Source organism: Alnus glutinosa, chromosome 7 (genome assembly GCF_958979055.1).
Source record: "Alnus glutinosa chromosome 7, dhAlnGlut1.1, whole genome shotgun sequence".
NCBI lineage: Eukaryota > Viridiplantae > Streptophyta > Magnoliopsida > Fagales > Betulaceae > Alnus > Alnus glutinosa.
This window is the reverse complement of record NC_084892.1, coordinates 13,298,979-13,326,427: the sequence shown is the minus strand read 5'-3', so window position 1 is coordinate 13,326,427 and position 27,449 is coordinate 13,298,979. Positions and strand designations below refer to the sequence as shown.

Below are 27,449 nucleotides of genomic sequence, written 5' to 3'. Positions count from 1 at the left end.
TCTTGTCGGCCTACTGTGGGTATCAACAGAAAACGGAAAGAGAAGTCTCCCTCCTTTCTCTATCTCTTTGAAACTCTCTCTGTGTTTGGTCTGTGTAAAGAAAAGAAAGAAATAAAAGGAAAAGAAGAGAGAAAAGGATATCACTCTCTTGGCTTAACCGGAAAGAAAAGGAAAAGATAAAAAGAAGAAGCAAAAAGAAAGAAAAAGAAATCTCTCTCTCTCAGCCGAGCCTAGTAGTGGTAAGTTTTCTAAAAATATCTCACTTGATATTTTTATGTTACATTTGTATAAGTTTTTATTATTTTAAGTTTAAAGTATTCTAATGTCTTAAGCTGTGTTTTAAACAGAGTTTTTACAGTGGCGTATTTGATTTATAAAACACGCCGTTGTGATGACCGAGTAAAAAGGGGTATTTTATTAAAAGCATCGTTACGCGCTCAAATGGTTTTAAATACTAATAGGCATTTGATATACTAATGCCGTTATTCTACCCATATTTTATAAAGATTAAAATAAGGATTACTTACATTTATTCCGTTCTACTATTCAGTTGTTTTTAAAATGTAAAATTCATTATTTATATTAATGGAGTTATTATGTTTATTTGATATATGTAATGTCCAAGATATTTTGTAGTAATTAAAATACGAAATTTGGATAAATAATTAATTAAAGTTAATTTAGTGTCTTTGAAATGCAAGAGAACATTTTTAGGTCCAAAGAAAAGAAATTAGAAAAGAAAATAGAAAACGAATAAATTAAAAAAAAAAAAAAAAAAAAAAAAAAAAAAAAAAAGTATATATATGGGACGACTTGCGCCCCACATGCAAAGAAAAAAAAGGCCACACGACCTGTTAAAAAAAAAAAACAAAAAAAAAGGCCAAATGGCCTTTCCAAAACAAAGGCATGGCCTCTTTAATAAAAAAAAATAAAAAAATAAAAAGGTGTGGGGCGACTGCGCTGCACATGCAATAAAAATGAAGGGGGTGGCCTTTCACAAATAAAATAAAATAAAAAGAGAAGACAAGGGGCGCCCAACGCCTTATACACATAAGAGGCTCCCGAGAGCCTTTTTCCCATTTATTTTGAAAAACAAGGGGGGTGAGTTTTTCAAAAATCTATTTGTTTTTCATAGAAAAATCATGATCTACGAAGATCCAACGGTCTGATCTTCAATCCGTCGTTGGAAATGTGATCCTTGCACTCGAATCTACTTTTTCACCAATCATTTTGAAGTAAAACATTAAACTCGTGTTCTTGAGATTTTTGGGTTAAAATCTTGAAATGTGAGTTTAATTCTCATTGTTCTTTAGGTGTTTGAGTTGTTGGAACTTGCTTGAAGCTACCCAAACCTTGGGTTTTGGTTTGGTGAACTATTGGTGAGTTTTCCTCAAACCGTAACTTTTAGGTATTTGATTTTAGTTATATGTTATGGGATTAACCATTAGTAAATGTTATTGGGTTAATGATATTGTGATTAGGGTAGTGTTTCATAATTATGGGTTAAGTTTGGGAAACCTTAATTCGATGGGTTAAATTAATTTTGGGGTTTTGAAGTGTTTAAAACATAGATTGTGACTTTACGGATTAATTGCATTGGAAGTGTTAATTAATTCCGAATTATCTATGGGTTTCATGAAAAATATGCATTTATGGGATTAGGTCCTAAAAATAGTAATTTGTATAAATTGCAAATTTTAATTGTAAACTTAGGAATATTTTCATGTATAGGTTTAGTTAATTAGTGGGAAACTTGTGTCGTAGCCTTTGAGGGATTCAAAATGCTAATTGTTATGGTTGTTGGTTATATAGCTAAATGGTGCATTGTGTTGTGATTAGAGCGGCACTTTGCAGGTCAAACCTAAGACTAATGGAATTAGGAGTACGCGCTGAGAAACTACTATTTTTATGTAATGTAGAATTGCAAATATATATATATTGTTTTGTAAATCCAAACCAACTGTATGTTGATTATGATATGTTTTGGATGATTTGAGTACTTTTGAGTGTATTGAAATTATGATGATGTTTTGAAGTATAAATATGATATGTGGAGTTTGGAATGAATGGTGTGACGGTATGATATGGTTGGGAACTTTGTAAACTGTGATTGCATGGGAACATGAATGTGATTTTAGTGTAAGTATAAAATTAGGGAACATGATGCATTGCATGCTTAACGGCACAACTTGGTTACTTGGGTGCTTAATTGCACAACCTTGAGTGAACAGATCACTCTATGTAATGTGAGTAAACAGACTCCATGTTAATGTGGGTGAAAGGACCCTATGTTAATGTGAGTGTACGGATTCTTATGTTACTAGAGCCACAGCTCATGATACTCGCATATGCATACATATATTGTGATGTGATGGAATGTGTTGCATGTCTTACATATGGTAGTTTTGCTAAACGTATTAGTTGCATGATTTAAAGACATTGAGCTTTAATATACTTAGATGTCTACGCTACTGGATTTGGGTAATGTAAGTGTCCTACGGTAGGTAGGTCGAATGTCGTTTGTTCATCAGTAAAGATGTGCTTGCATATTAGAGTTTCACACTAGTGCTCGCATGATCAACTGTTGTTCAAAGGCACGAAGCTGTAATGCACTCGACACGAAGTTACTTACATTTGGCAACGCTGGATTTTTGTATTGCTGAGTAAGATGCCATTATTTCTAGCTTAAGGGTTATGTGCATGCGAATGCCCTCGCATATATGTAAACCAAAGCAAACCAACCACAAAGTAATATATATATATATATATATATATATATATATATATATATATATATGTAGAAGCTTCCAAGGTGGGATGACTGGAACTTCTACATATGTTCACAGCTACATAGTATGCTTTAAGTGTTTTCTATTAGTCAGTGTTTGCTATATCAGATATTGGGGTTTTTCAAACAAAATTTTATAAAACTGGTGGCTGTTATAGTACTCGCAATACTATAAAGGAAATGTTGGATCTTTGCGAAAACTCAGTCAATTTAATATCACTAAGGTCTCGGTATTATGTACTAAGACGGTGAACTCACTCTTTCACCTGTGCCGATGCGGCAACCCTCGCAACTGTACAGACTCTGATGTTGTGACTGCAGGTACTCCTGAGCTAGGTAATGACCCAGTGGCCTTATATTCGGGGTATTATGATTGAAGCCCATAGTGAAAATCGTAATGTTTTGGACTACGGAGTCCTCTATCTTTTGGTTATATTTTGTATATGACTTCTGACGCATGTGTCACGTATTTTTGTATAGCCATTCTTTTGTAATAGTGGTACATGTTGTAAGTCTTAAACATATTGACATGAGTAATTGGCTCTTTTGTATGGACCACAAACTAGTTATAGATGTGATTTCCGTTATGACTTATTGGTATCATGATATATTCTGATGTGTTAGATGTTATTCTGAATATCAGGTACAAGTTATGGAACGTGTACATTATGTTGGCTGAGCGACAAGTAGTTGTGCCATTATGAGGATCCATTTTATGCTTTATGCATGTTTTCAAAAAAAAAAATTGGTCGTCACAAGATATTAATGATAAATGTTGTAATAATGTCCACATAAAAATATATGGGCATACAGTAGGTCTATTTTATATTCTGTCATAATGTCTAAGTTAAATTGGAAGTTGAGAACAATAATAATGTTACAGTATAATATTTAGTAAATTATGTTAATTCATTGTTGTATGTAAATAACTATGCAGTCATTATTTCTATGTGATCTCTCTTTGAAGTAGAAAACTGTAAGTATTTCTAGAATACTTACTAAGGATGATACTGAGTTCTTTAATATCATGTTTATGGGTTTATGTAATTATATACATTTGTTTAATTATATGTGTGAGTATTTCTAGAAGGATCCGGCTACTATGCGGTAGAAAAAAGTACCGCATATCTGCAGTACTTTTTTCTACGGCTGGGATTCACATAAAAACTACCGTGACTTTTCCGTTAGTTAATCTTACTTTAGTTTTTTTTTTCTTTTTCTTTAGAATGTTCACACTTCCTCCTTTTTCTTCTCTCTCATTTTATTTTCTTTCCCTTCTTCTCTTCTTTTCCTCTTCTTCTCTCTTCTCTTCTTCACTTACGTTCCAGAAACATACGAGTTTCTTTTCTTCTCTTTTTAGTTTCTTTCTTTTTCTTTTTCTTAAAATGTTTCATCCAGCCCAGAAAATCCACCACAATAACAACCCAAATCAAACCCATCAACCGGAATCTAAGCAACCTCAATGAAACCCAAACTGAAACTCCAATACCCACCCATTCGGTGTGGAGTTCGAACAAAGAACAAAACCAGCCTAATCGATCAAAAACCAAAATACCCAAATTTCATCTTCAATCAACTCAAGAAATTCAAGACTAAAGAGCTAGAGAGGAAAAGAATCTACCTTGAAGAAACCCATTTTGCCTCAACCGGTCACTCTCTTTCTCTATTTTCTCTCACTTTCTGCATCTCTCTCGCTCTTCCGCTCTCTCTCTGTTTTTGTATCACTCTCGCTCTCTGTATGTGAAACCCAAAAGAAGAAGAAAAGAGAAAAGTAGAGGAAGAGAAGAGAAGAGAAGAAGCAGGGAAAGAAAATAAAAGGAGAGAGAAGAAAAAGGAGGAGGGGTGAACAAAAAAAAACTAAAACTAAAAAAGAAGAGAAACTCATACGTTTATGGAACAGAAGAGAAGAGAAGAGAAAAGGAGGAAGAGAAGAGAAGAAGCAGGAAAAGAAAATAAAAGGAGAGAGAAGAAAAAGAGGAGGCATTCATGAAGTGACGAGCCGTGAGCATTCTAAGAAGAAATAAAAAAAAATAAAAAAAAAATAAAAAAAAAAAAAAAACTAAAAATACGTTAACTAACGGAGAAGCCACCTTATTTTTTCATTTAAATCTTAGTCGTAGAAAAAAGTACCGCAGATATGCGGTACTTTTTTCTACCGCATAGTAGCCAGATCCTTTCTAGAATACTTATTGAGAGTGATACTGGATTCCATAATATGGTGATTTATGTTTATTTAATGATATGCATTTATATGCTTTATTTGATTATATGGTGATATTGATTTCTATGGTTTGTGATCTCTGCTATATTTAATTATATGTGATTTGTTGGGGACTTTGCATATTTTACAGTCATGAGATATGAACTTGTTAATAAGTAAGACCGAAGGTTTAAGTCCCAATACACTAATCAATCATGTAGACCAAGGGTTAACGTCCCGTGGCAATGACCGGGGGTTTAAGTCTCAAGGCTCTGAACATAATAAGACCGGTTTGGTTAGAGACCCACGACACCAATGAAAGGAAAACAGATGGGTAAAATCCATGAAGGTCGGTGATTAAAGTCCACAGCATTTATATATGATAAGACCAGAAATGGTAAAATACCCACGGCAATGATAAGACTGTATCATGAGTTAAAGTCCCACGACATCTATCTATCCACCTATCTATGTAAGACTGAAGATGGTAAAATACCCACAGCAATGATTAGACAGTATCATGAGTTAAAGTCTCACGGCATCTTTCTATCCATCTATCTATAGTAAGACCGGGAGATGGTAAAATACCCACAGCAATGATAAGACCATATCATGAGTTAAAGTTTCACAGCATCTATCTATCCATCTATACATGATAAGATTGTATTATGAGTTAAAGTCTTATGGCATCTATAAACGAGACTGTGCATATAAATCTATCATTACATCATATTATTGCATTGTATATTGTTAAATAAATCAGCAGTTCATTATATTACTGAAGACAGTTAACTCACTTGATTACAGTATGGGATTGTAGTAATAACTACAACCACATATATGTTTATGCAAGATAGGAGAAAGGCTAGAACTACTAGGATTATTATGTTGATCTTGATATTTATGAATGAGACTCTTAAGTATTGTTTTTAATATGTAATATTCTATAGTTTATATTAGATTAAAACAATGGTTACGTTATATTAGTGCCGCATGTGGCACATGAGTTAATGCTTGTTTGTATCATCTTTAATTATATATTGAGGTAATTCAATAAGCTCTAATGTTTTATATTCCTAAGTTGTTAAAAAAATATATATATTCCGCTGTCAAATCTCCACTCTAATAATGTCGTAACGTCACGTGAAAATCGAAATTTTCACTTACGCTTTTTTGTAAAAAAACGAGGCGTCACATACGGGGTAGCCGTGAGCCACCCCCGTCCCCCTAAGGGTGGTAGCCACCCCCTTTCTTTCCTTTTTTTTTTTTTTTTTTTGCTTTTTTTATTATTTTCTTAATTTTGAGGGTATTTTATGTAAATTTTTATTTTAACTTAGGGTATTTAAGTCTTTTCACAAATTCGACTGATAGAAGGGGATAACGGCATGAAAATTGTAGTTCTATGCTTTCTTTTGATAGATGTGTCAATTAGTGGTGGCATATTGAAAATGGTCAATAATTGATTGGGGAAACGGTAATTACCCCTTTAAATTAGAGAGAGAGAGAGAGAGAGAGAGAGAGAGAGAATATATATATATATTGGACGAAAGCTTTTGTGTGTACATACAAAGTTGGAGTAGCATAGAAAACGAGAAAACTTTACTTATCACATTTGATCTTTCATCACTTTTACAATCATACTCTTAAACTTTAAAAAAATTTCAATTTAGTGTATCCATTTTTTAAATTTTATTTTTTTCAATTTTAGCCTTTCCTTAGAATTTTTCGTTAAATCCTGTCAAAATTCCCAAAATAACATTTATATATATATAAAAACTTTCAAAGATTCAAGGTATGAGTAGTATTTTTGCAAATTCTGTTGAATCCTGACCAACGCCTCTTTGCAACCATTTTTTTTCAAAAAAAAAAAAAAGATTGGGATGTTTTATGAGTTTTGATACCACTCCACTTTTATTTTATTTTTAAAAAAAAAAATGGAAAAATAGTAGTAAAAGGAATTAGTTGACCTCTCAGTAATTGACAAATGTAAATAGAGTGGAGTGAAGTTTGAGTTGTAAGTGGAGTTTTGAGAGCGATACGGCGGTGGCGGCAAAAGATTTCCTTGTAACGAAAGGTTTCCGGGTTCCGTACGTATTCCTTTAATTCTTTTCCATATAAAACCAATCCTGGTAGCTTTCTTCTTTGCGCTAATTAAACCCTAATACCAGTTTTAGCGCAGTCGACCAGTTTTTGCTAGTAGCTCTTTGTACGTTCGTTCCTGGTTTTCTCTGATGGAGGAGGATTATCAGTACCATGGGTTTAAAGGCTCCGGCGAGTTACCTTGCTCGGAAGAGACAAAGAAGATGCTTGCCCGTGTTTCATCGGATGATCACCGCATCCACGTCTGCGACTTGTGCAATAAAAAGTTTTCCTCCGGAAAGGCTCTCAGTGGTCACCGGCGGATTCACTCTCATCACCCTTCTGATCACCCCAATAAGAAGATCAAGAATCAGGTACATGCTTCTTCTTCTTCTTCTTCTTCTTCTTCAGTGGAAGGTCTAAATTATGGCGACGGCGAATACCAATGCTCTTGTTGTGCCAAGAAATTCTCGTCCGTCAAGTCCTTGTCCGGACACATGAGGTACCATCCAGATAGGAACTGGAAGGGAATTCGGCCTCCTCAACTTCTACTTGCACCCCCACGCTCCTCCCCTCCGCCCACCCGCCCATCTCCCGCTACCACGTCGGTGCCGTCGAGCTTGGCTCCTATATCTCCCCAAGAAGAAGAAGGAGATGATAAGGACTTGGACCCTCTAACAGCCCACGAAGAGGAGGAAGAAAAAGAGGACGGTGATCATATTTCTTCACCCACAGCAACTATGGGACCAGCCTTGCCCAAATGGTCCAAGACCGGCATGAGAGGCAGAAAAAGTCTAGTAATTGGTCCGCCTGAAGTTAAGCCCGACAACAGTACTCTATTGACTCGTCTTCTTTGCCCAACTCTTCAGGCTGCTGATAATCTAATGTCCCTAGTTCGAAGGACTTACCAAGATGGTCTACATGTCGACCAAATTGATGGCATAAAGGTTGGGTTTGATCAAGAATCCTTGGATGTCAAACATGAAGGAGGAATTCTCAATCACAACATGGAGACGAATGAGAAGATGAATTGGAAGCCAAGAGAGAGTGCAGTTGAGGCACAAATTGAGAAAAAGATAAAAAAGATATTCAAATGCAGCACTTGTAGTAAAAGCTTCTCAACTTTTCAGGCATTGGGAGGGCATAGATCCAGCCATCACAAAGATAAGACCAGCACTCCGACTCGCATGGTCCAGGTTAAAGAAACAAGAGAATTTCGAGAGCACCAGTGCAACGTATGCTCCAAGACATTCCCAACAGGTCAAGCTCTAGGAGGCCACAAGAAGCGCCACCGGGGAGGGCCATTACCCGGTGAAGTCGTGGTGGATGACAGCCAGACTGCCGGTGCTATAGTGCCGTTGCCGTTGCCGGAAGAAGCAACTGAGACTGATGCCAAAGTGGAGGAATTAGCAACCAAGACTAGTGTTGCCAAAGTGTTGGACTTCGATCTCAACTGCCCTTACGTTATGGAGGAGGAGGAGGAGGATTAAGCATGAAGTTGCTGCTTGGTTTAGATTAGTTAGTTTTTCTACAAGAGAGCTGTAATTTGATAAAATTTACTTGGATTAATTAGCAACATTAATTGTATGCTTTTCGTTTTATTGCTTGAAATCCAGTATCAGCTGCCTATTTTATATGCTTGTTAAATTAATTGGGTTTGGCATTCTTGTCCTAAATTTCTTTATGCAAAGCATGCAAGATGTTTATTTTAACACATAATAATTGTCTTGCTTGCTTGCTTGCTTAAGATCAACTTTATGGTTGAATGGGGATGCGTTTCTGACTATTTTTCCAAGCTTTAATTTCTTCCCTCATAAAGCGTGTGTTATAATAAGTAATATCCATGCACTACAATAAAATATTTTGTTGTGGCCATTGTCCTATCAAGAAAAATAATCAGCAACGATAACATAATAATCTTCGCTAATACGTTATTATTAGCAATGACAAATGTCATCACGTATATATAGTATTATTTTCGATCCGTCACGGATAAACCTAAACCTACACCTAAGAGACGAATGCTAAAGTCATTTTATATCTTATTTTCTGTGACAATGAACTTAATTTGCACGGTTTCTTCTGTTTTTTTAATAAATTTGAAATTTTTGTTATATAATTGTCAATTGCCAAGGGACTTTTCATCTAGAGTAGAGATGGAGAACTCCAGTTCTCATATACAACTTTTATAATCAATAATTCAGCATGTTTGCCCCTCAATTTATGTACCTACTTTGTGTTATCTTTTAAGTAGTATATATGCAATAAGATAATTACATCATTGATAATTCTTACAGCAAGCAATTCATGACAAAATCATAAAACCTCACGTATATATACTGAAAGAAAACATAAAAGTAAAAGAAAATAAAGCGGAATAATAAGAAATAGAGACAGTGAATTTTACGTGGTTCGGTCTATAACCTACGTCCACAGAGTAAAGCCCAAAGGGCTACATTGTTGCTCTTATTGCTTAATTGATTTACAATACAAATTATCTCTATTTATAGAGATATAGAGAGAATACAAAATAGTATGTAAAGAGAATACAATCAAATCAGAATTGAATATATTCAAATCTGATTTGATTATAATCAATTACAATTAATGAGGATTAATTCAAATCCTACAATATATGGAGAGTGTATCGTTATATTCTCTAACATCTATATGGAGAGTACCGTAATATACGGTATCAATATATTCTCTAACATCCCCCTGCAAACTCAAGGTGGAAGATTCTGAAATCTTGAATTTGATTTTTTTTTTTTTTTTTTTTTTTTAATTTTATGTTGGGTCATATATAACCCAGTTTAGAGAATATATTTCTTATTCTTCTTCTTCGTCTTCCTTCTTCTGCTTCTTCGTCTTCCTCCTTCTTCTTCGAGCCAACTGGGGGCTAAATGTGCATGGGCTTAAAATAAGACCACAAATGCCAAAATACAAATAATGGGCTAACTATGAGCCAAATATAAAAGCCAACAATGAGTTGAAATGGGCCTGGGTTTGAAACAATACCACAGGAGCCAAAAATATATGGGGCCAACTATGGGCTAAAATAGACATGGATTTGAAACAATACCACATGCCAAAATATGGGTCAATGACCAAAATAAGGAACCAACAAAGGGCCAAAATAATATGGGCAACTTGTCCTTTTTTTAATATTTTTTTTTTCTTTTCTTTTCTTCTTTTTTTTTTTTTTTTTTTTTTTTTTTTTCCTTCGTTGCATCTACACGACGCTACACTCATTTGATTCAAGTCATGCACATAAATAACCAAGCCTTTCTCAGTTTCTCTACACGTTTCCCTTTTTTGTTTTTTTTTGTTTTTTTTACCAAGAAAACACTGAACTGAACGGTTTGAAAAACCAAACGAAATACATGTAACCAAACGGGAACCTCCGTCTCCAACAGCTCGCCTGAGACCTGCCAAAAACTTGCCGGCAGGACTTAATCTCGCCGAAGAACACCACATATCGCCTGTAACATCGCCGGACAACTCAAAAGTTGGTGAAAAATATCAAAATACCACAAAAGCCGCTAACAACAGTGAAAACACTATTAATGGCCAAACATCGCCGGTGAACACAACAGAACCGCCCGAAACTCAACGGATATAACCAGACGCCGCCTCAAACGATCTGAAACTGCCAGAGCAGATGAGAACTTGCCGGTGACACTAACTAGGATCGACAAAGAGTCAATCTACAAACACCCACCGTGAAAACACACGGAAAGATTTTTTATTTTTTCTTTTTCTTTTCTTTTTTCAGGAACAGTAATCTCCCCAAAACCAAAATGCATTTTTTTTTTCTCAGGAACAGTACGAAATCTCCTCATAACGAAATTTCCTCTTTTTTTTCTCAGGAACAATAAGAAATCTGCCCATAACGAAATACAATTTTTTTTTTTTTCTATTCTTTTCTTTTCTCAGGAACAGTACGAAATTTCTTCTTTTTTTTTTCTTTTTTTTTTTTTCTTTCGTCAAATACACTGCAATATCTATGTGGATGAGATTTGCAAAGCATTGACTATAAGAAAACTAAAATACAAGAAAATGAAAAACAAGAGAAATAAATCACAAGACCATTGGATCGAACATTGGCGTTAGCCTATAGCTTTGATACCATGAAAGAAAACATAAAAGTAAAAGAAAATAAAGTGGAATAATAAGAAATAGAGACAATGAATTTTACGTGGTTCAGTTAATGACCTACGTCCACAAAGTAAAACCCAAAAGGCTACATTGTTACTCTTATTGCTTAATTGATTTACAATACAAATTATCCATATTTATAGGGATATAGAGATAATACAAAATGGTATGTAAAGAGAATACAATCAAATCTGAATTGAATATATTCAAATCTAATTTGATTATAATCAATTACAATTAATGAGAATTAATTCAAATCCTACAATATATGAAAAGTACCGTAATATACAGTATCGTTATATTCTCTAACATCTATATGGAGAGTACCGTAATATTCAGTATCAATATAACATATACACGATATATATAAAGGAAGAATTATTCCATTGCCGGTGTGTGTCGTGTAACACCCTCTTCAGTTAACACTATTGATCTTTGGCAGTGACATGTTGACGTTAAAGATGTCAACCCAAATAATCCTAACGCTAATACTCATCAACATTGACTTCACAATCACCGCTAATGATGACCAATCAACGGCGACATTTGTCTGTCTTTGATTGGAGTTGACATTGATTAGTTTTGTAATGTTCAATAAATTATTTAACACGTTTGTTATGATTAAATTAAAAATAAGTTGGTTTAATGTGGTAAAACTCACACTTAAAAATTTAATGGAAAAGTCTATTAAGTTTATTATGATTAAATAAAATAATATAAGATGATTATATTCTTTTATAGGTTAGTGTGATAAAATAGAACAATGTGTTTTATTACTACGGGCTTGTAAATGGTAGCCCAAAGAGAAAATAAAAGTGACAATGTTTGGCCCAAACATGAACTACCAAATAGCATTATTAAGTAGTTCTGATATTATTTGTAACGACCTAGAAAAAACGCTAACCACATCTATACTATTACCCCAAAAAGATTAATCAATTTGGAGCTTCTCTAAAATCACTTATAAAGCTCAGTTTCACTTATTAGGTAACCAATGTAAGATATAGCACTCATAAGCATCTCTTATAAACTACTCACACTCTATATCGGCTACTCATCTTTCTAATATGGGACTGAAGTGTTACAAACACGTTCTAATAATTTGGGCAACAGAAAATGCTCAAAACACTTCAAATGTTCACCTCAAATCTGCTTAATGTTAACCAGGTAACAGAAGTGCACTTCCCCAAAAATGGAAAGCTAGCTTCACTAATTAAAGAAAAGAGCAGAGATGGACGACACTAAACTGCTTAAATTACACAACACCTGTCTCGTAAAGTTCCATACTACAACTTGCAAATATTAATACATACACATCTGGCATTTGGTGAACCCATTCACAGATTCACTACAAGTAGGAAAATTTGGCATCTTGCATACCAGTCAAAAGTAGTTCTCAAGGTAATGTGCCCAGCAGAGACGTGCATTCCCAGCCAGTGCAGCCACCTTGAAGCTCTTTCTCGCTGTCAACCATAGGCAACTAAGAAAAGAACAAGATAAAACACAATGGTGAGAATATAATTTCGGCAAGCCAAAATAGTGAAATACTCTGCAATTTCATATTGCAGACCCTTTAATTAGTTTTTTTTTTTTTTTTTTGACATAAAAAAACTATGCATGCACCATGTCACACTATTATTACCAAACAAATAAAGATGTATACTACCATGATACAACAAAATTTGTCTACGGTAAACACTTTCTTTCTTTTGGGATAGCTACACCGCCTAGATATCTCCTATGCAAACACAGTATTTGGAGGTAGTTTGCTGATAGTGCTATATTAAATTCTGAATACAGATATTGCAGCCAAGGGTTGGACAGGGATGGTGAATGTAAAAGCCAAAATCCTAGATTACACCTGCTAATGCAGAACATGATCGGTGGTCAGGCACTTTTCTATTTGTACTCACCTAAGATAGAAACATATAAAGTTGTGCAAAAGGAAATACCAACCAAACCTTAAACGTTAAAAATTTAATTTTCAAACAGAAATAAAGGTGCAAACTTAACTGTGTATACTGCTTGACATATCCATCAAACCCTCTCAAATCTGAGTGCAACACCCCCAAACGCCTAAAGTACAACCACAAATAATCAAACTAATCTACAATAAAGACTTCATTATAAGTGACCACTTTCTTTTGGTAAAAGAATAAGTTGTTCGATGTCTTGACAACATATTTAGGTTACTAGTCAACCAAACTACAACCCAAAATTACACAAACATTTAAAAGAGAAAACATACGCTGTACATGTGCATGAGAGAGAGAGAGAGAGAGAGAGAGAGAGAGAGAGCAAAATGATATCACAAACTAAGAAATTTTGAACAGAAAAAAAATATACTTTTTTTTTTTTAACAGAAGCTTAAAAAACAATGAAGAACATTAGAACTCAGTGAAAAATGAAGATATGACCACTTTTGCATAACCTTGGCACAAACAACCCCACCCTTCCCCCCCAAGCCTGCACCCAAAAAAAATGCACACAGCAGAGCCACTGAGCCAGTGACTTTTCTTGTCAGAACACAAAATTAAATGAAAATTATACTTACCATTTCAATTTTAGGTTCATCTAATATAGTAAATTTCTCTCATTGCTGCATCCTTTTAAAAGCCATAAGCTATTTTCTATTGTTATCTTTCAGAATGAAAATGGATAAATTTCCACTATTTTGTTACTGCAATTACAACAGTAGAACCTGGCCATGGCTTTCATATTGCAATAATTGTATACAAATAAAACTTTTTGTTGGTTGATTCTATTACACCAAGTGGTGAATATTTTGTGACTCCAGCTCAGGATGGAAATGCACATGCTTTGTTTATGCATAACTATACCCAACCAGAAGACTTGGCTTATCCCCTGCCTGCTTGCAACTCCAACTGGTTGTGTCTCAGGTCATTCATGAAGGTCTTGACTACAAGACATGCCTCAGCAGCCATGCTTGAGACATCTTTAAGAACAATGGACACGACTAGTCTAAGAAAGGGTTACAGAGAATCGACATTGACTATTTCTCAGAATAATATTTGTAGACACCTTAACACCTGCCATATTCCAGAATGCAATAATACTTCCCATGGTGAATGTTCCAATACTTGCATAAATTCACTAATGTTTTGAGCATTTGAATCATTCAACAGGAAAAGAAAAAACATTAAAGAGGAACATCTTATTGATAGTAAGCAAGGAATTCAATTAGGACACCGGAGACCTCTAACCTTTTTTAGAAGATTAAGTTAGCAAGGACCATCCTCATTGACAGATGCCCATTGATATAAACATTAATGAAAATAACCTCTGCACTTTATCGACCCACAAAGGCATTTTTTTTTCCTCAGGTCTGCTTTGTCAGGCGGGACTATCCCATAATCATATGTCAACTCTGCCATAGGAGGAATATGTCTGACTGCATGAAACGCAATATGGAGGTCCGATTCATTTTTATTTTCACGTAAAACTGGCTGCCAGAATACATTTGGAGAGCAGCTGTGATTCATAAATCGAGCTACATTCCCAACGCCTTTTGCACTTATAATTAAAGGATGTGGAATCTTCGGAGCCTCATTGGAATCACCTGGCAGCTCCAAAATCTGAAAAATGCGGGTTGCATCAAAAATGTAATCATCATCATTTTCACTTCCAAGCTTCTCTACCTTATAGTCAGCAACAACTTCCCCGGCATATTCACATATAAAAGCTCCAGCACGGATGGGATCCCAGGACCTTAGACCCCAACCTTTATCCTTAGTTTTAAACACTTCCAGGCGAACTCGCAGACCACCTTGTGATACTCGGTTCCTGCAATTAGGAGGGCACTGACAGGAAGGACCACAATCGTATATCAAGGACTTTTGGTTGACGAGAACTGCATTTGGATTATATGGGAGATAACCAGCATTTTTTTTAATGCAAGGGCAGTTGGGATCACCAGGACGACATCCACTAATGCAAATACAGCCAGTGGAGGGTTCCATCTGATTTACTGGTTTCAAATTCTTGAGAGTAGGAAAATAAGTGAAATGCGCAGGGCCCTTCTCATCATCAACATCATTTACAAGAGACACAGGTAAATTTTCTGCCCCCAAAGTAAGATCTGGCAATAAAATCCCAACCCTAGAATTAATTGCTTCCTTCCATTGCTTAATCAATTTCCAAATCGTGAACGCTTCAGGCTGGCCAGGTAACCTGACAAGTTTGTACTTAAATATATTGCAACCTGACTTTCCTTTCTCCACCCATGACTCCTGGATTTTGTAAAGACCATCATAGACATATACCTTTCCAGTTGTATATGCTACATCCTTAAAACCCCGAATCACCCTAACCTCATTACCTCGATGCAAGCTTTTCTCTAAAGCAAGATTACCTCTTTCAAGCTTCTGATCACTTATTTCCTTACCTTTCCGGTAATAATTCCCACCTTGTCCACTATAAATCAAGACATCTCCATCCTCCATGTTATCATCATATCCTCCGGATGAAACAATGCTGACAGCTACGGGCTCATCATCTTGACTAATCTTAAGGTTCATGTAATCAATTCCAGCCATACATGGGGCATGCAATCCAATCAAGCACAACTCCATTCTGAAAAAGAAAATATCCCCAACTTCAACACCAGGCACAACTCCAATTCTCCTCCTCGTATTCGTCCGGATCCTTTTATTCATCAAAATATTAGCTACTCTTAAATCGGGTCGTCTTGTTACTCCTGGAATTGCTTCCTTCGATTCTTCAATTTGTGTCACCTTTCTTCGGAGAAAATCATACATCATGAGTATGTATCCAACCAACTCCTTGTCACCATTGGCTTGTTGGACCATATCAAATGAGGTGACATTAGATGATGCGAGAATATTTTCAACCACTGATTCTATGTCAACATCATCCAAGGCAATATTGATGTGCCGGCCAGCTTTTGTTTTCTTCAGGGACCTAATACTACTTTTTGGCCTCTTCGGCTTACTCGTATCTCCATTGGCATCTGCCACATGCTGGGTGGATGGAGTCCTAATTGTAGTGATTGGGACTGCAGTAGATATTGGGTTGGTGAAAGTAAAGTGCGCATTTTGATTGGGTACAGCACCTGGGTTTCCTGGCGAACCAAAGGGGTAAAATGGGGAAACCCCAGGTGGGAAAGGACCAGATGGGGGTACAAAAACGAAGGGGGCAGCAACTTGGGGATTTGGAACTGAAGAAAAATTAGATGCTGATGGGAATACAGGAACAAGACACCGCAAGGGCCTCACGTCCAGTACCCTAGACTTATCAAGTGAGCCAGAAACAGGAACTGAGTGTTCCATGAAAACACTTTTAGGACAACACAAACACTGTTTCCCAAACACCGTACCAGCTTCCCTAATAACCAATTTCTTCTCTTCTATCCAACATTAGTCAAACCACGTCCGAGACAAATCTACTTCTAACTAAAGCAACAGCAAGCAACATTTTCTTACACGAAAGCATAAACATTTCAGTAACAGAATACGTTACAGAAGAAGCAGAAAGTCTTTAGAGAAGCGCTGAAAGATGCAAACTCCAGTACTCAGCAAATAATAAATTCCTGCGACATGCAAGGTAGAAATGAAGTCAGATAGAGAAGCAAAACTAAGAGACTGAGCTAGGAACACTGGAATTTCCAGAGAAGAGGAGAAAAGAAACCCAAAATATAAGCATAAACCCTGAAAGAGAGCATGTAAGCTTAGTTGAAGTGGACATGCAAGTTATTAGAAAGATGATCAATATCCCAAATTTCTGTTCACTTTCTCTCGCTCAGTTTCCCCAGCAACCAAACAGAGGGGAAAGAAAAAATACCCAACAAGTGGAATAGATTTATTCAAAAAAGAAAAAGAAAAAAAATAAATGTGGGCTATGAAAACGAAATCAGAAACGGTTAAAAATCATTTCAGAGACATGTGGAAGATGGTAACACAGATCAGAGGCAAAAAGATGGACATAATACAAAAGACAGATCTCAATCAAACGAGAACAGTTTGCACCTGACATAGGATTTGCCGACTTGAGAGAAAGAGTTTGAGCTTCTTTCACAATGATTTTTTCCCTTTCCCAAACCCATTTAAACTCAAAACCTCTGTTTTCGTTTTCGACTGTCGGAACAATATATTTTTAGTGCTCACGTGGCGGCGTTTTATTTGAAAGCTTATGGATTATATATGATTTCAGATGCAGGAAATCGTTGCATGTGTTCCGTACCTTGCGTAGAAAAGCTGCAAGGTCCGAAAACTATTTATTTAATGGAAGAAGTATGTCGGCTCCTAAATTATCAATTGTATTAATAACTTTTCTAAATTATCAATCAAGCTTAATGTGTTTTACAATAACAAAAATATATTTCATAAAATTATAAAAAATTCTTAAAATTATATAAAAACTAAATAAAAAAACTAAAAAGTTATTTTAAAAAAAATTAAAAAAATAAGTTTGCCCCCCTTCCCCCTTAGATTTTCATTTTTCTCAATTTTTTTTATTCTTTCTTTTAAAATATTTCAAAACAAAAATCGTTTTTTTTTTAAAAAAAAAAATCGTTTTAATTTTTTTTTTTTGAATTTATAAATATATATTCGTCTTATTAAAACCTTTTTTAGGGTTATTTTTGTATTTTCGTTGGCTTTAAGGGGGACATTGATTTTTTGGTAGTTTATTAGGGAAAACATTAACACAATTGATAGTTTAGAAGGCTCATTAGCAATGAAATGGTAGTTTGAAATGGCATTTGTACTTTTCCCTTATTTAATTTTTTTTTTTTTTTTTTAAGGGCTTAACATGAACTGAACCATTTAAATGATATCAGATTGATTTATATAAGCTTGATTCAAGTTCAATTCATTTAATAAAGAGATGTGTTATTTGTACTAGGGCTGATCAAATACTCGCAAACTCGCCACAACCCGCATGCCCTGCCCTGCCCCTAAAATCTCGGGTTTTAGTTGATTTTTTACGAGTACGGGTCCAAAAATGATATACTTGTATGGGCGGGACAAGTTGCGGGTTGGAGTTTTTAAAAACCCCGGGGCCCCGCCCCGCACAACTAAAAATAAACAAAAAAACAAAAAATCGTATCAAACTAGCAGTGCCGCGTCCCCCCCCCCCCCCCCCCCTCCCTCTTCACATTTTTTCCTTTCTTTTCTTCTTAAACTCTAGCGCCGCACCCCTTCGCATCTTCTTCTTCTTCTTCAAGATTTCCTGCCGAATCCTGCCTGCTGCGTTTGCTCCATGCCCACGCCCATGCCCACGCCTCTTCTTCTTCTTCTTCAAGATTTCTTGCCGAATCCTGCGTGCTGCGTTTGCTCCATGGCCACGCCCACGCCCATGCCCATGCCCATGCCCACGTGAAAGGTATACTTTCTCTCGGTCTCTTCTTTTCTTCTTTCCTTCTTCTCTTCTTCTGATCCACTTATTTTTATTCGTAATTATTTATTGTTTGGTTCCTGGGAAAAATTGTGAAAAAAGACAAAAAGAAAATGTGAAAGAAATACCCGCGGGGATCCCCGCCCTGTGCATCCCCTCCCCACCCCCAACCACCCTGCACAGTTGCAGGGCATTTTTTACGGGGTGCGGGTTCCACAAAGGGAATCCGCACCCCTGCGGGGTGGGGCCAAAAAAATGCCATCCCCGCCCCATGCTTAGCCCTAATTTGTACACACATTGTACACACACTCACATTTAATATGAGACCATGAGACGCACAACAAATATGATTGTGTGTACACACAATATGTGTATAAATATCATTAACCTTTAATAAATAGGTCGAACCCAAATATTAAAAACGAGTCGAATTCAACTAAATTTAATGCAACTCATATATATATACACACAAGGTACTACACCCCCTTCGAAAACATACCAAATGGGAAGTCACCCTTTACCTTTCAAGGTACAGTAATCGGAGGATTCTTGCAACATTTTTTTTTTTTTTTTGGAAATTACATAACCATCACCAAATATAAAAACAGCAAAGTTGTAATGCCCCCGAAAATTAATTAATTAGTAATTGACTCAGAGTGTCACTCGTAGCGCCCCTACCATCATAAAGTCGAAATAAATGCAACGGAAATGCAACGTTGATCTTAGCTCAAATTCTATTTATCATGGTATTCTTTCTTTCTTTATTTTATCATTACCTCATCAATACAAACAAAACTTCCAAAAATACAATAACATTTGAAATTCCACTATTCTCTCACAACACATGAATATATAGAAAAAAAACACATTAAGCTGTCTCTACAAGACTTCGCACAACAACTTCAAATCCTCACAAATACCTCTAGTCTTCACCATTGAACTACAACCAACTAGTATGTAAAACAATAATGTTTTACAAGTAGAAATAATCACATAAGTCCACGACTTAGTAAGTAAATCATCAACGAAACTTAGTTCTTGTAAGTGAGCCCGATTTAAGCAAGCAATAAACGTTAGAAAAATAATCTTTTGTAGCAAGTGTTTTGAGGAATTGTCATCCAAAATATCATTAAGGTTTAAACACGAGGTTTTTATGACAAACTATGCTTAAGAGAAATTATCACAGTAATCATGTAAGTTTCGAAAAAGTCTATTTAACACACAGTCAAAGGCAGCTACTTAAGAAAATTGCTACAATTTTAAGACAAAATCATGCTGACGAAGTGTACAATATAATAGCACTAACTATATCACAATCCATAACTGTCCTTCACATGACCTATCCGTACCCATAATCGTCTTACGGTAAGAACATAATTTATTTTATTAAAGGTAAATCTAAGATAATTCCCTGGGTAAACGCGTGATTTGAAATCAATACCTCACTTTTTTAATTTTGTGATTGTGACTATCACCACAATCCCATAATGTAATCAAGTGAATCAACTGCCTTCAATAATATAATGAAATACGGATTTATTTAACAATACACAATGCAACAATATGATGTAATGATAGATTCATATGCACAGTTTTATTTATAGGTGTCGTGGGACTCTAACTCATAATACAGTCTTATCATTTATAGATGTCGTGAGACTTTAACTCATAATATGGTCTTATCATTTATAGGTGCCGTGAGACTTTAACTCATAATACGGTCTTATCATATATTGGTGTCGTGGGTCTTTAACCATCTCCGGTCTTATCATTTATTGATGATTGGTGCCTTGAGACTTAAACTTTCATTCTTATAATTATTGGTGATAGGTACTCTAGAACTTAAACCTTCAGTTTTGCTAGGCCTTGGGACTTAAATCTTCGGTCTTTGCCTTGCGGCGTTAACCCTCGGTTTAGCTGGCTGGTTAGTGCCTTGAAAAACCTTCGGCCATTGCTAATTATTGATTATTGATGCCTTGGGACTTAAATCCCGAGTCTTACTTATTAGCAAGTTCATAACTCATAACTGTAAAATATGCAACGTCAATTTATTAGCAGGCTCATGATTCATGAGAGTAAAAATATGCAAAGTCCAAAACAAATCGTATACAATTAAGTAAAGTAGAGATCACAACATTATAGAAACCAGTATCATCGTCAGTAAGTATTTTAGAAATACGCACTTGCATACTTTTAAATAAATATGCATATAATTAAATAAAGCATAAATCACCATATTATGGAACCCCAATATCACCCTCAATAAGTATTTTAGAAATACTTACAGTTTTGTGCTTCAAAGAGAGATCCACAGAAATGATGACTGCACAGTTATATACATGCAACAATGAATCAATGTAATTTACAAAAACCTATTTAAACTCTTTTACCATCGCTGACTTCTAAACATAATTTTCTAATATCGTTTATGAAAATTGAAATTGACTTCTAAAAATAAAGTGTGTGCAACAAGTATCAACAAAAAATTAAGCACAGCGGAAAGTAAAAGACACAGATTTTTATTGACGAAGTGGAAACTCAATCAAGAGAAAAACCACTCCGGGGCAGCCAAACCCAGGAATTCCACTATTAAAAAGACGAAGCTAGATACAAGATAGTAACACTCACATGTACCGATGCAATGGTCGTACCTTGCTCTCTGACGTGTAACCCAATACGAACGCTTCCCAACCAAGTCTCCTACCTGAAGGGGTCTTCAATGAAATTCCTTACCTTAGAGCTGACCTCTAAGATAGACTTCAGTTGTAGCGCAGCACACTTGAAACGGCTTCAGAGGGATCTTGAACTTCTCTGAGCTCTTGTGGAATTCAATACCGAATTCTTGCAGTTCTCAATGCCCAAGGGCCTCTATTTATAGGCTGAGGTGCAGAATGGGCGACTGCTGTAATATGTATGGACGCCGTCCGGACGGTGAACCTGGGCTGTCTGGACGGACAACTGTGTGACAGGATTTTTCAAAAATTTCGCTGAAAATCTTTCCTGTTTAAGACCCGCGTCCGGACGATGAGACATTGACGTCCGGACGGTCGCACGTCAGCTGCAAGTAATTTTCATATAAGGCTTAGCGCGTCCAAACCAACGGGGATGAACGTCCGGACGGCAATTCTTTAACACGCAATTTCCATATCTGCTATGCGTGCGTCCGGACCAAGAGAGGCAGACGTCCGGACGGTTGAAGTCGAATCGGCAATTTCCTTAACTGATGATCACGCGTCCGGACCAATGCTGACTGACGTCCGAACGGTGACATTTGAATTGCGATTCTTGCCTTGTTTATGATCACGTCCGGACGGGAAACCACATCGTCCGGACGGTGTATCAATCTTCCCATATACTGAACTTGGAAAGAATCTGAGACTGTTCGAGTACTGATAGGCGTTCGGACGGGCTGCTGAGAGGTTCGGACGGATGCGAGCTGGAACAGAAGCTTCTCGACACAGTGTAGGGTCCGAACGGAAAAGATACGTCATCCGGACGGATGATGTTGGTCTGTCTGGTGTCCGGTCGGGATGAACACGTCGTTCGGACGGATGAAACAGTGGACAGAATGGCGTCCGGACGGGATGACACGTCGTCCGGACGGCTGACAGGGAAACTGAAATCTTCTATCTTTTTCGCAATGCAAAGTCTTCTGAAAATGCTCTGTCAAGTGGAATCCTTGTTTACAGCATCTTTACACATAAGTGATTTTGTCCAAACACAGAATGAGGCCAAAATACTAACAAACTCTCCCTTTGGCCATTCTGGGACAAAAATCACTTGACCGGTTTGGAAATACATTCCCGGTCCAAAAATTAAAATTACTTCCCATTTTTTGTCACAAAGGGACAAAGGTTAAAATAGAGTAATAAAAACCAACTGTCATAAAAATTACTCCCCCTAACGGTCTCAGAAGGACCCGGGTAAACAGAGTAATATTAGTTTAAGTTTTTAACAAAATAATAGAAAATAACAAAATGTCTCAAAATAACAAAAAAAATACAAACAGAGGGAAATCAAACATCCTCTTGCATGTGGACAGTCTGAGCTGCAGCATCCTCATCATCACTGCTATCTGGATGATGGACTCGAAGGCACTCCTGAAGGTCCAAATGGGTCTGCTCCACCCGCTTGTTGATGGACAGCACTTCGAGCTGCAAGGAGGAGAGGGACTGTTGCATGGTGGTCATGCCTCCCTGAATGGCAGCTAAGGCCTCCATGATCTGAGAATAATTAGCCTCTGGCTCAGATGGCGGGACGGTATGAAAGGATGAAGCCACGTCTGGAAAAGCAACATGCATAGCAGCAGGCATGTCATCATCAGAATCCTCTCGTCGCAGCTGCGCATTCGACTTCATCAGTGTCTGTTTGCCGGAGGGCTGCTGGATCTTCATCCTAGGCTCTCCATTCACATTGATACCTGACTGAAGGATGATCTGAGTGATTAGGCAGCCGAAGGGGAGACCGGTATTGCTCTCATCACGAGCCTCGAGCATGACTCCCAGAATATGCTTGCAAAGATAGAAAGGCAAGCGAAGATGAACAACATAAACAAAATGTGCCCTCTTCAGTATCAGATCACTGCGCTTGGCAATTGGCCAGAGATTGTGCTGAACAATTTTGGCCAACATACGATGAGCCGGAGCTAGTGCACCAATCTTGATATTAGTCGGACGCCCCTCACCCTGTGGAACTGCATCGAAGAACTCTCAGAGATCGTCCATAGATGGAGGAAGCACCACCTCATTGTAAGGACTGGCAGGCAGATCAAGGACTGGTACTCCGAGGAACCGACTGATGGTCTGGGGATCTACAGTGACGATGTGTCCGTCAATAGTGGACTGCAGTAACACCCCATGCTCATCATCCTGAGCCACCTCAAGGTTGGCATAGAAGAGCCTGACTAGCCTGGTGAGGACGATGCAGGCACAAGTGTAGAGGTAGCCCCAATGATAGGTTTGGATAGTCTCATAAATGCTATCCAATGGAGGCACCATGATGTCAGCACGGACCACGTTCTGCTCAACGAGGACATTGCGGTCCATGATCTTGGCTTGGAAGGCACTCTGCTGTTCCTCTGTACTCTGGTGGACCCGGCGCTGGGAGCTGATGGCAGACATGATTCTGCAAAAGAACCAACAAGAATTTTTGCCAAAAATAATCCACAAAAAAATATTCTTGTTAGTGTAACAAAAATTTGGCAGAATAACAGCAGTAAAAAGGACTTTTGTAAGAATAAAAACAGAATTTATCACAATTTTAGTCCTAAAAATATCATCACAAATAATCCCAATATGCATCACATAAATTCAATCTCAGTCCAAAATTAACTCTCTAACAGTTTGAAATAAATGAACTGAAAAAGAAAGAGACTAAGAAAAAATACCTGGAATGGAATGAGAATGCACAAGAAGACACGTGGAGGAAACTCCAAAGACTCAAGAAATTACTCACAAAGTGTCAAAAGAAGGGATTTTGTGGGGTATTGAGGAGTGAGATCGGCGATCTGGGCTATTTATAGCCTCTGTAGGGTGCCCGTCTGGACGGTGTTTTGATGACGTCCGGACGCGCGCTGCCTCGGAAAGGAGCAAAACGGTTACGCACGTTCGAACGAATTAAATTACCCGTCCTCCCGAAGATGACAGCTCACGTCCGAGCGTGGAACGGATCCTGTCTGGACGACAAAATGCCGTCCGTTCGGACTCCAAAAAGGGAAACATCCGAACTGCTGAACTCCACCAGTCCGGACGCCAAGAGGGACCGTCCGGACGCTCCAGACTAAAACACCAGAAAAACTGAGTAAAATTTTACAGAGATAAATTTTCTCAAGTCAGTGTCAGAACATGCATGTATAATCAACTGATAACACAATCAGAGAGCATCTCAAAACTAAACAGAGATATAAAAGAGAGTTGAGATTTTTAATTAGCACAAATATTTTTCCTAGTCATAGAAAATTCAAATTTACAACTCAACTCACTCAATGCACATGTGTGTGTGAAGACTCTTTTCCCACAAGGTATGACTTTCAATATTTTGACCAATAGCAACCAGATTTTCTTAGACAGGAGAGAAAATAAATGAAAGATAAGCCAAAAGTCAAACCTTACTAGGGCCTAGCTACCCTCATCTGATACACTCCCCCTGCGATGCAGCACCTAAGTGATTTACTTGTACCATGAAGGACAACGTAAATGTTTTACTTGCACGTAGAGGGCAAGGCATAAAGCAAATGTGAAAAATTGAAATTGACTTCAAAGATAAAGTGTGTGCATAAGTATCAACAAAAATTAAAGCACAACGGAAAGTAAATGACACAGATATTTTTGTTGACAAAGTGGAAACTCAGTTAAGAGAAAAACCACTCCGGGGCAGCCAAACCTAGGAATTTCACTATTCAGAAGACAAAGCTAGATATAAGATAGTAACACTCACATGTACCGATGCAGTGGTCGTACCTTGATCTCTGATGTGTAACCCAACACGAACGCTTCCCAACCAGGTTCACCTACCTGAAGGGGTCTTCAATGGAACTCCTTACCTTAGAGCCGACCTCTAAGATAAACTTCGGTTTGCAGCACAGCACACTTGAAAAATGGCTTCAGAAGAGATATCACGTCTTTGAGCTCTAATGGAATTCATACTGAATTCTTACAACTCTAAGTGCCCAAGGACCCTTATTTATAGGCTGGGGGTCAGAATGGGCGTTTGGCAAATTTTGCCTGGGAGCCGTTCGGACGGACAACTGTGCGACAGGATTTTCCAAAATTTTCGCGGAGAAATCTTTCCTGTATAAGAACATCGTCCGGACGGGATGGCTTGATCGTCCAGACGGACGCACGTCCGCTGCAAGTAATTTCCATAACAGGCTTAGCGCGTCCGGACCATGGGGCAGGAGCGTCCCGACGGCTAAACTTCAACACGCAATTTCCATATCTGATGCGCGTGCGTCCGGACCATGAGAGGGAGACGTCCGGACGGTTGAAGTCGAATTGGCAGTTACCATATATGATGCACTAGCGTCCGGACCACAGCTGTTAGATGTCCGGACGGTTCATTTTGAACTGCGATTCTTGCCTTATGGAGATACGCGTCCGGACAGAATACCACATCGTCCGGACGGTTGATTGATCTTCCCTTTCTTGAACTTGGAAAGAATTAGTGAACCGTTCAAGAACTGATAGGCGTCCGGACGTGCTGTTGAAACGTCCGGACGGAGCAAGTTTGCACAGAAGCTTCTCGATACGATGTAGGTGTCCGGACGGAATAAGCACGTCGTCCAGACAGATGATGCTTGTTTGTCTGATGTCTAGACGGAATGACACGTCATCCGGACTGATGGAACAGTAGACAGATGGGCATCCGGACGGGATGACACATCGTCCGGACGGCTGACAGGGAACTTGAAATTCTTCTGACTCGCAGGCAGAATCTTCTAACATCACTCTGAAAGTGGAATCCCTGTTTACCATATCATTACACATAAGTGATTTTGTCCAAATACAGAATAAGGCCAAAATACTAACAAAATGTAGCACATAAGCAGAGAATATATACTGTAAAGCATAGATTTCATACGATTAACTGCTTGTTTCTTATGGTGCTGCAAACTATAGGGAGTGCCAGAGTTTATAGGCTCTAGGTTCAACTAGCATGAGGTCAATTTGGTCATCTTATCAAAAACTTCTTCTCTTATCTAGAATTTCTAGAAACAAACAGGTCAGAGAAGGAAAGATGTACCTTTAGGGGAGCCCGGGATACTGCACTTTTTCATCGCGTGAGGAAAAGAAGCTATCCTACTTTTTGCATAAACAGGAAAAACACTTGGCCAATATAGTCATAAACTCTCAATTATATCTAAGCAGAGTAGATTAATGCTTACAGAATTGAGATATCAGGCAAAAAGACATGCAATATCTAAAAAGCCAAGAGAAAATAAATCCTGCAAATTCTCCCCATTTTTTTATTTTTATTTTTTTAAAAAAAACAAAACAACAAGCAATATTGAAATTACATCATATGCAAAGGCAAGATCAAACCTGTGTACGTTCAATGATGCCACTACAGAAAAACAGTCGCTCAACCTGCTTTTTCTGTCTTCCCCAAAAAGTACCAGCATAGTTCTTTCAAGAAACATAGGGGGCAAACACAACTGGTTCCTAGATTGCATATAACAATATGTCAAGTAAAATGACCAATCAAACCTGATGCCATAGGATTAGGAACTGAATCCTAGGCATGAACACCCAAAACTGCTAGGTGCGTCTGTACCCCCTCATGGGGTAGCTGTCCTTCTCGACCCAAGCTTGCCTTCTAGTGGGTGGTTGCTGGCAGGACTGCATCATCCACTCCATCATGTTCTGCATCCAGATTGGAGGCTCACTGGAGTATTGCTCTTCTTTCATCTTCTGAGGCCTTTTAAACTGCTTGGGTTTGCTCTTATAGGTGCCATTGTGATTTGCTGGTACAAACCGCTGCTGAGGCCGCTGATGCTGAGGAGCATGAGACCAAGGGGCTTGATATTGATACCTTGGTGCTTGGTGAGGTGCCTAATGCCATGGAGTCCGATGCTGAGCTGCAGGTCTAGTGCCATAATGAGCTTGTCTGGGCACTTCTTTCTTGGCTTTGGCCTTTTGTGCTTTCAGGAGGGAGCACTGAGGACGAACATGCCCACTTAAACCGCAGTGGTGGCATATAGGAGGTCTTCTGATGGAATGAGGCTCCTGAGTGCCTGGAAGATCATCGTTGACCTTGTTTTTCCCTTTATCTTCAACAGTGGGAGGAGGCTCTGAGACTGTAGGCTTCACAAACACAGTCTTTGAGGAAGAGGGAGCATCAGAAGAGGAAGCT

At 37.7% G+C, this 27,449-nt stretch overlaps 2 protein-coding genes and 1 long non-coding RNA gene across 3 annotated transcripts; 2 read left to right on the top strand and 1 right to left on the bottom strand.

The window, feature by feature from the left end:
- The first annotated feature begins 1,067 nt into the window (after window positions 1–1,067).
- LOC133872347 (uncharacterized) lies at window positions 1,068–3,647 on the top strand. Its single transcript, XR_009901009.1, has 3 exons — window positions 1,068–1,235; window positions 1,314–1,379; window positions 3,432–3,647. It is a non-coding gene; the product is annotated as an uncharacterized LOC133872347 (long non-coding RNA).
- A 3,572-nt stretch (window positions 3,648–7,219) lies between these two features.
- Window positions 7,220–8,596, top strand: LOC133873261 (zinc finger protein ZAT9-like). Its single transcript, XM_062310986.1, has one exon. It carries the CDS (start codon window positions 7,220–7,222, stop codon window positions 8,555–8,557), a length of 1,338 nt encoding a protein of 445 aa, XP_062166970.1. The 3' UTR covers window positions 8,558–8,596.
- Window positions 8,597–12,342: 3,746 nt separating this feature from the next.
- LOC133872989 (histone-lysine N-methyltransferase, H3 lysine-9 specific SUVH1-like) lies at window positions 12,343–17,350 on the bottom strand. The gene is made up of 3 exons (XM_062310686.1): window positions 17,231–17,350; window positions 14,450–16,794; window positions 12,343–12,705 (listed from the first exon to the last, which is right to left on the bottom strand). The coding sequence occupies exon 2, from the start codon at window positions 16,532–16,534 to the stop codon at window positions 14,513–14,515; it is 2,022 nt and encodes a 673-aa protein (XP_062166670.1). The 5' UTR covers window positions 16,535–16,794; window positions 17,231–17,350; the 3' UTR covers window positions 12,343–12,705; window positions 14,450–14,512.
- Between the last annotated feature and the right edge of the window lie 10,099 nt (window positions 17,351–27,449).

Excerpts from the sequence above, each read along its gene's own strand:
- LOC133872989 (XM_062310686.1), bottom strand. The coding sequence starts at position 16,534 with ATGGAACACTCAGTTCCTGTTTCTGGCTCACTTGATAAGTCTAGGGTA.
- LOC133873261 (XM_062310986.1), top strand. The coding sequence starts at position 7,220 with ATGGAGGAGGATTATCAGTACCATGGGTTTAAAGGCTCCGGCGAGTTA.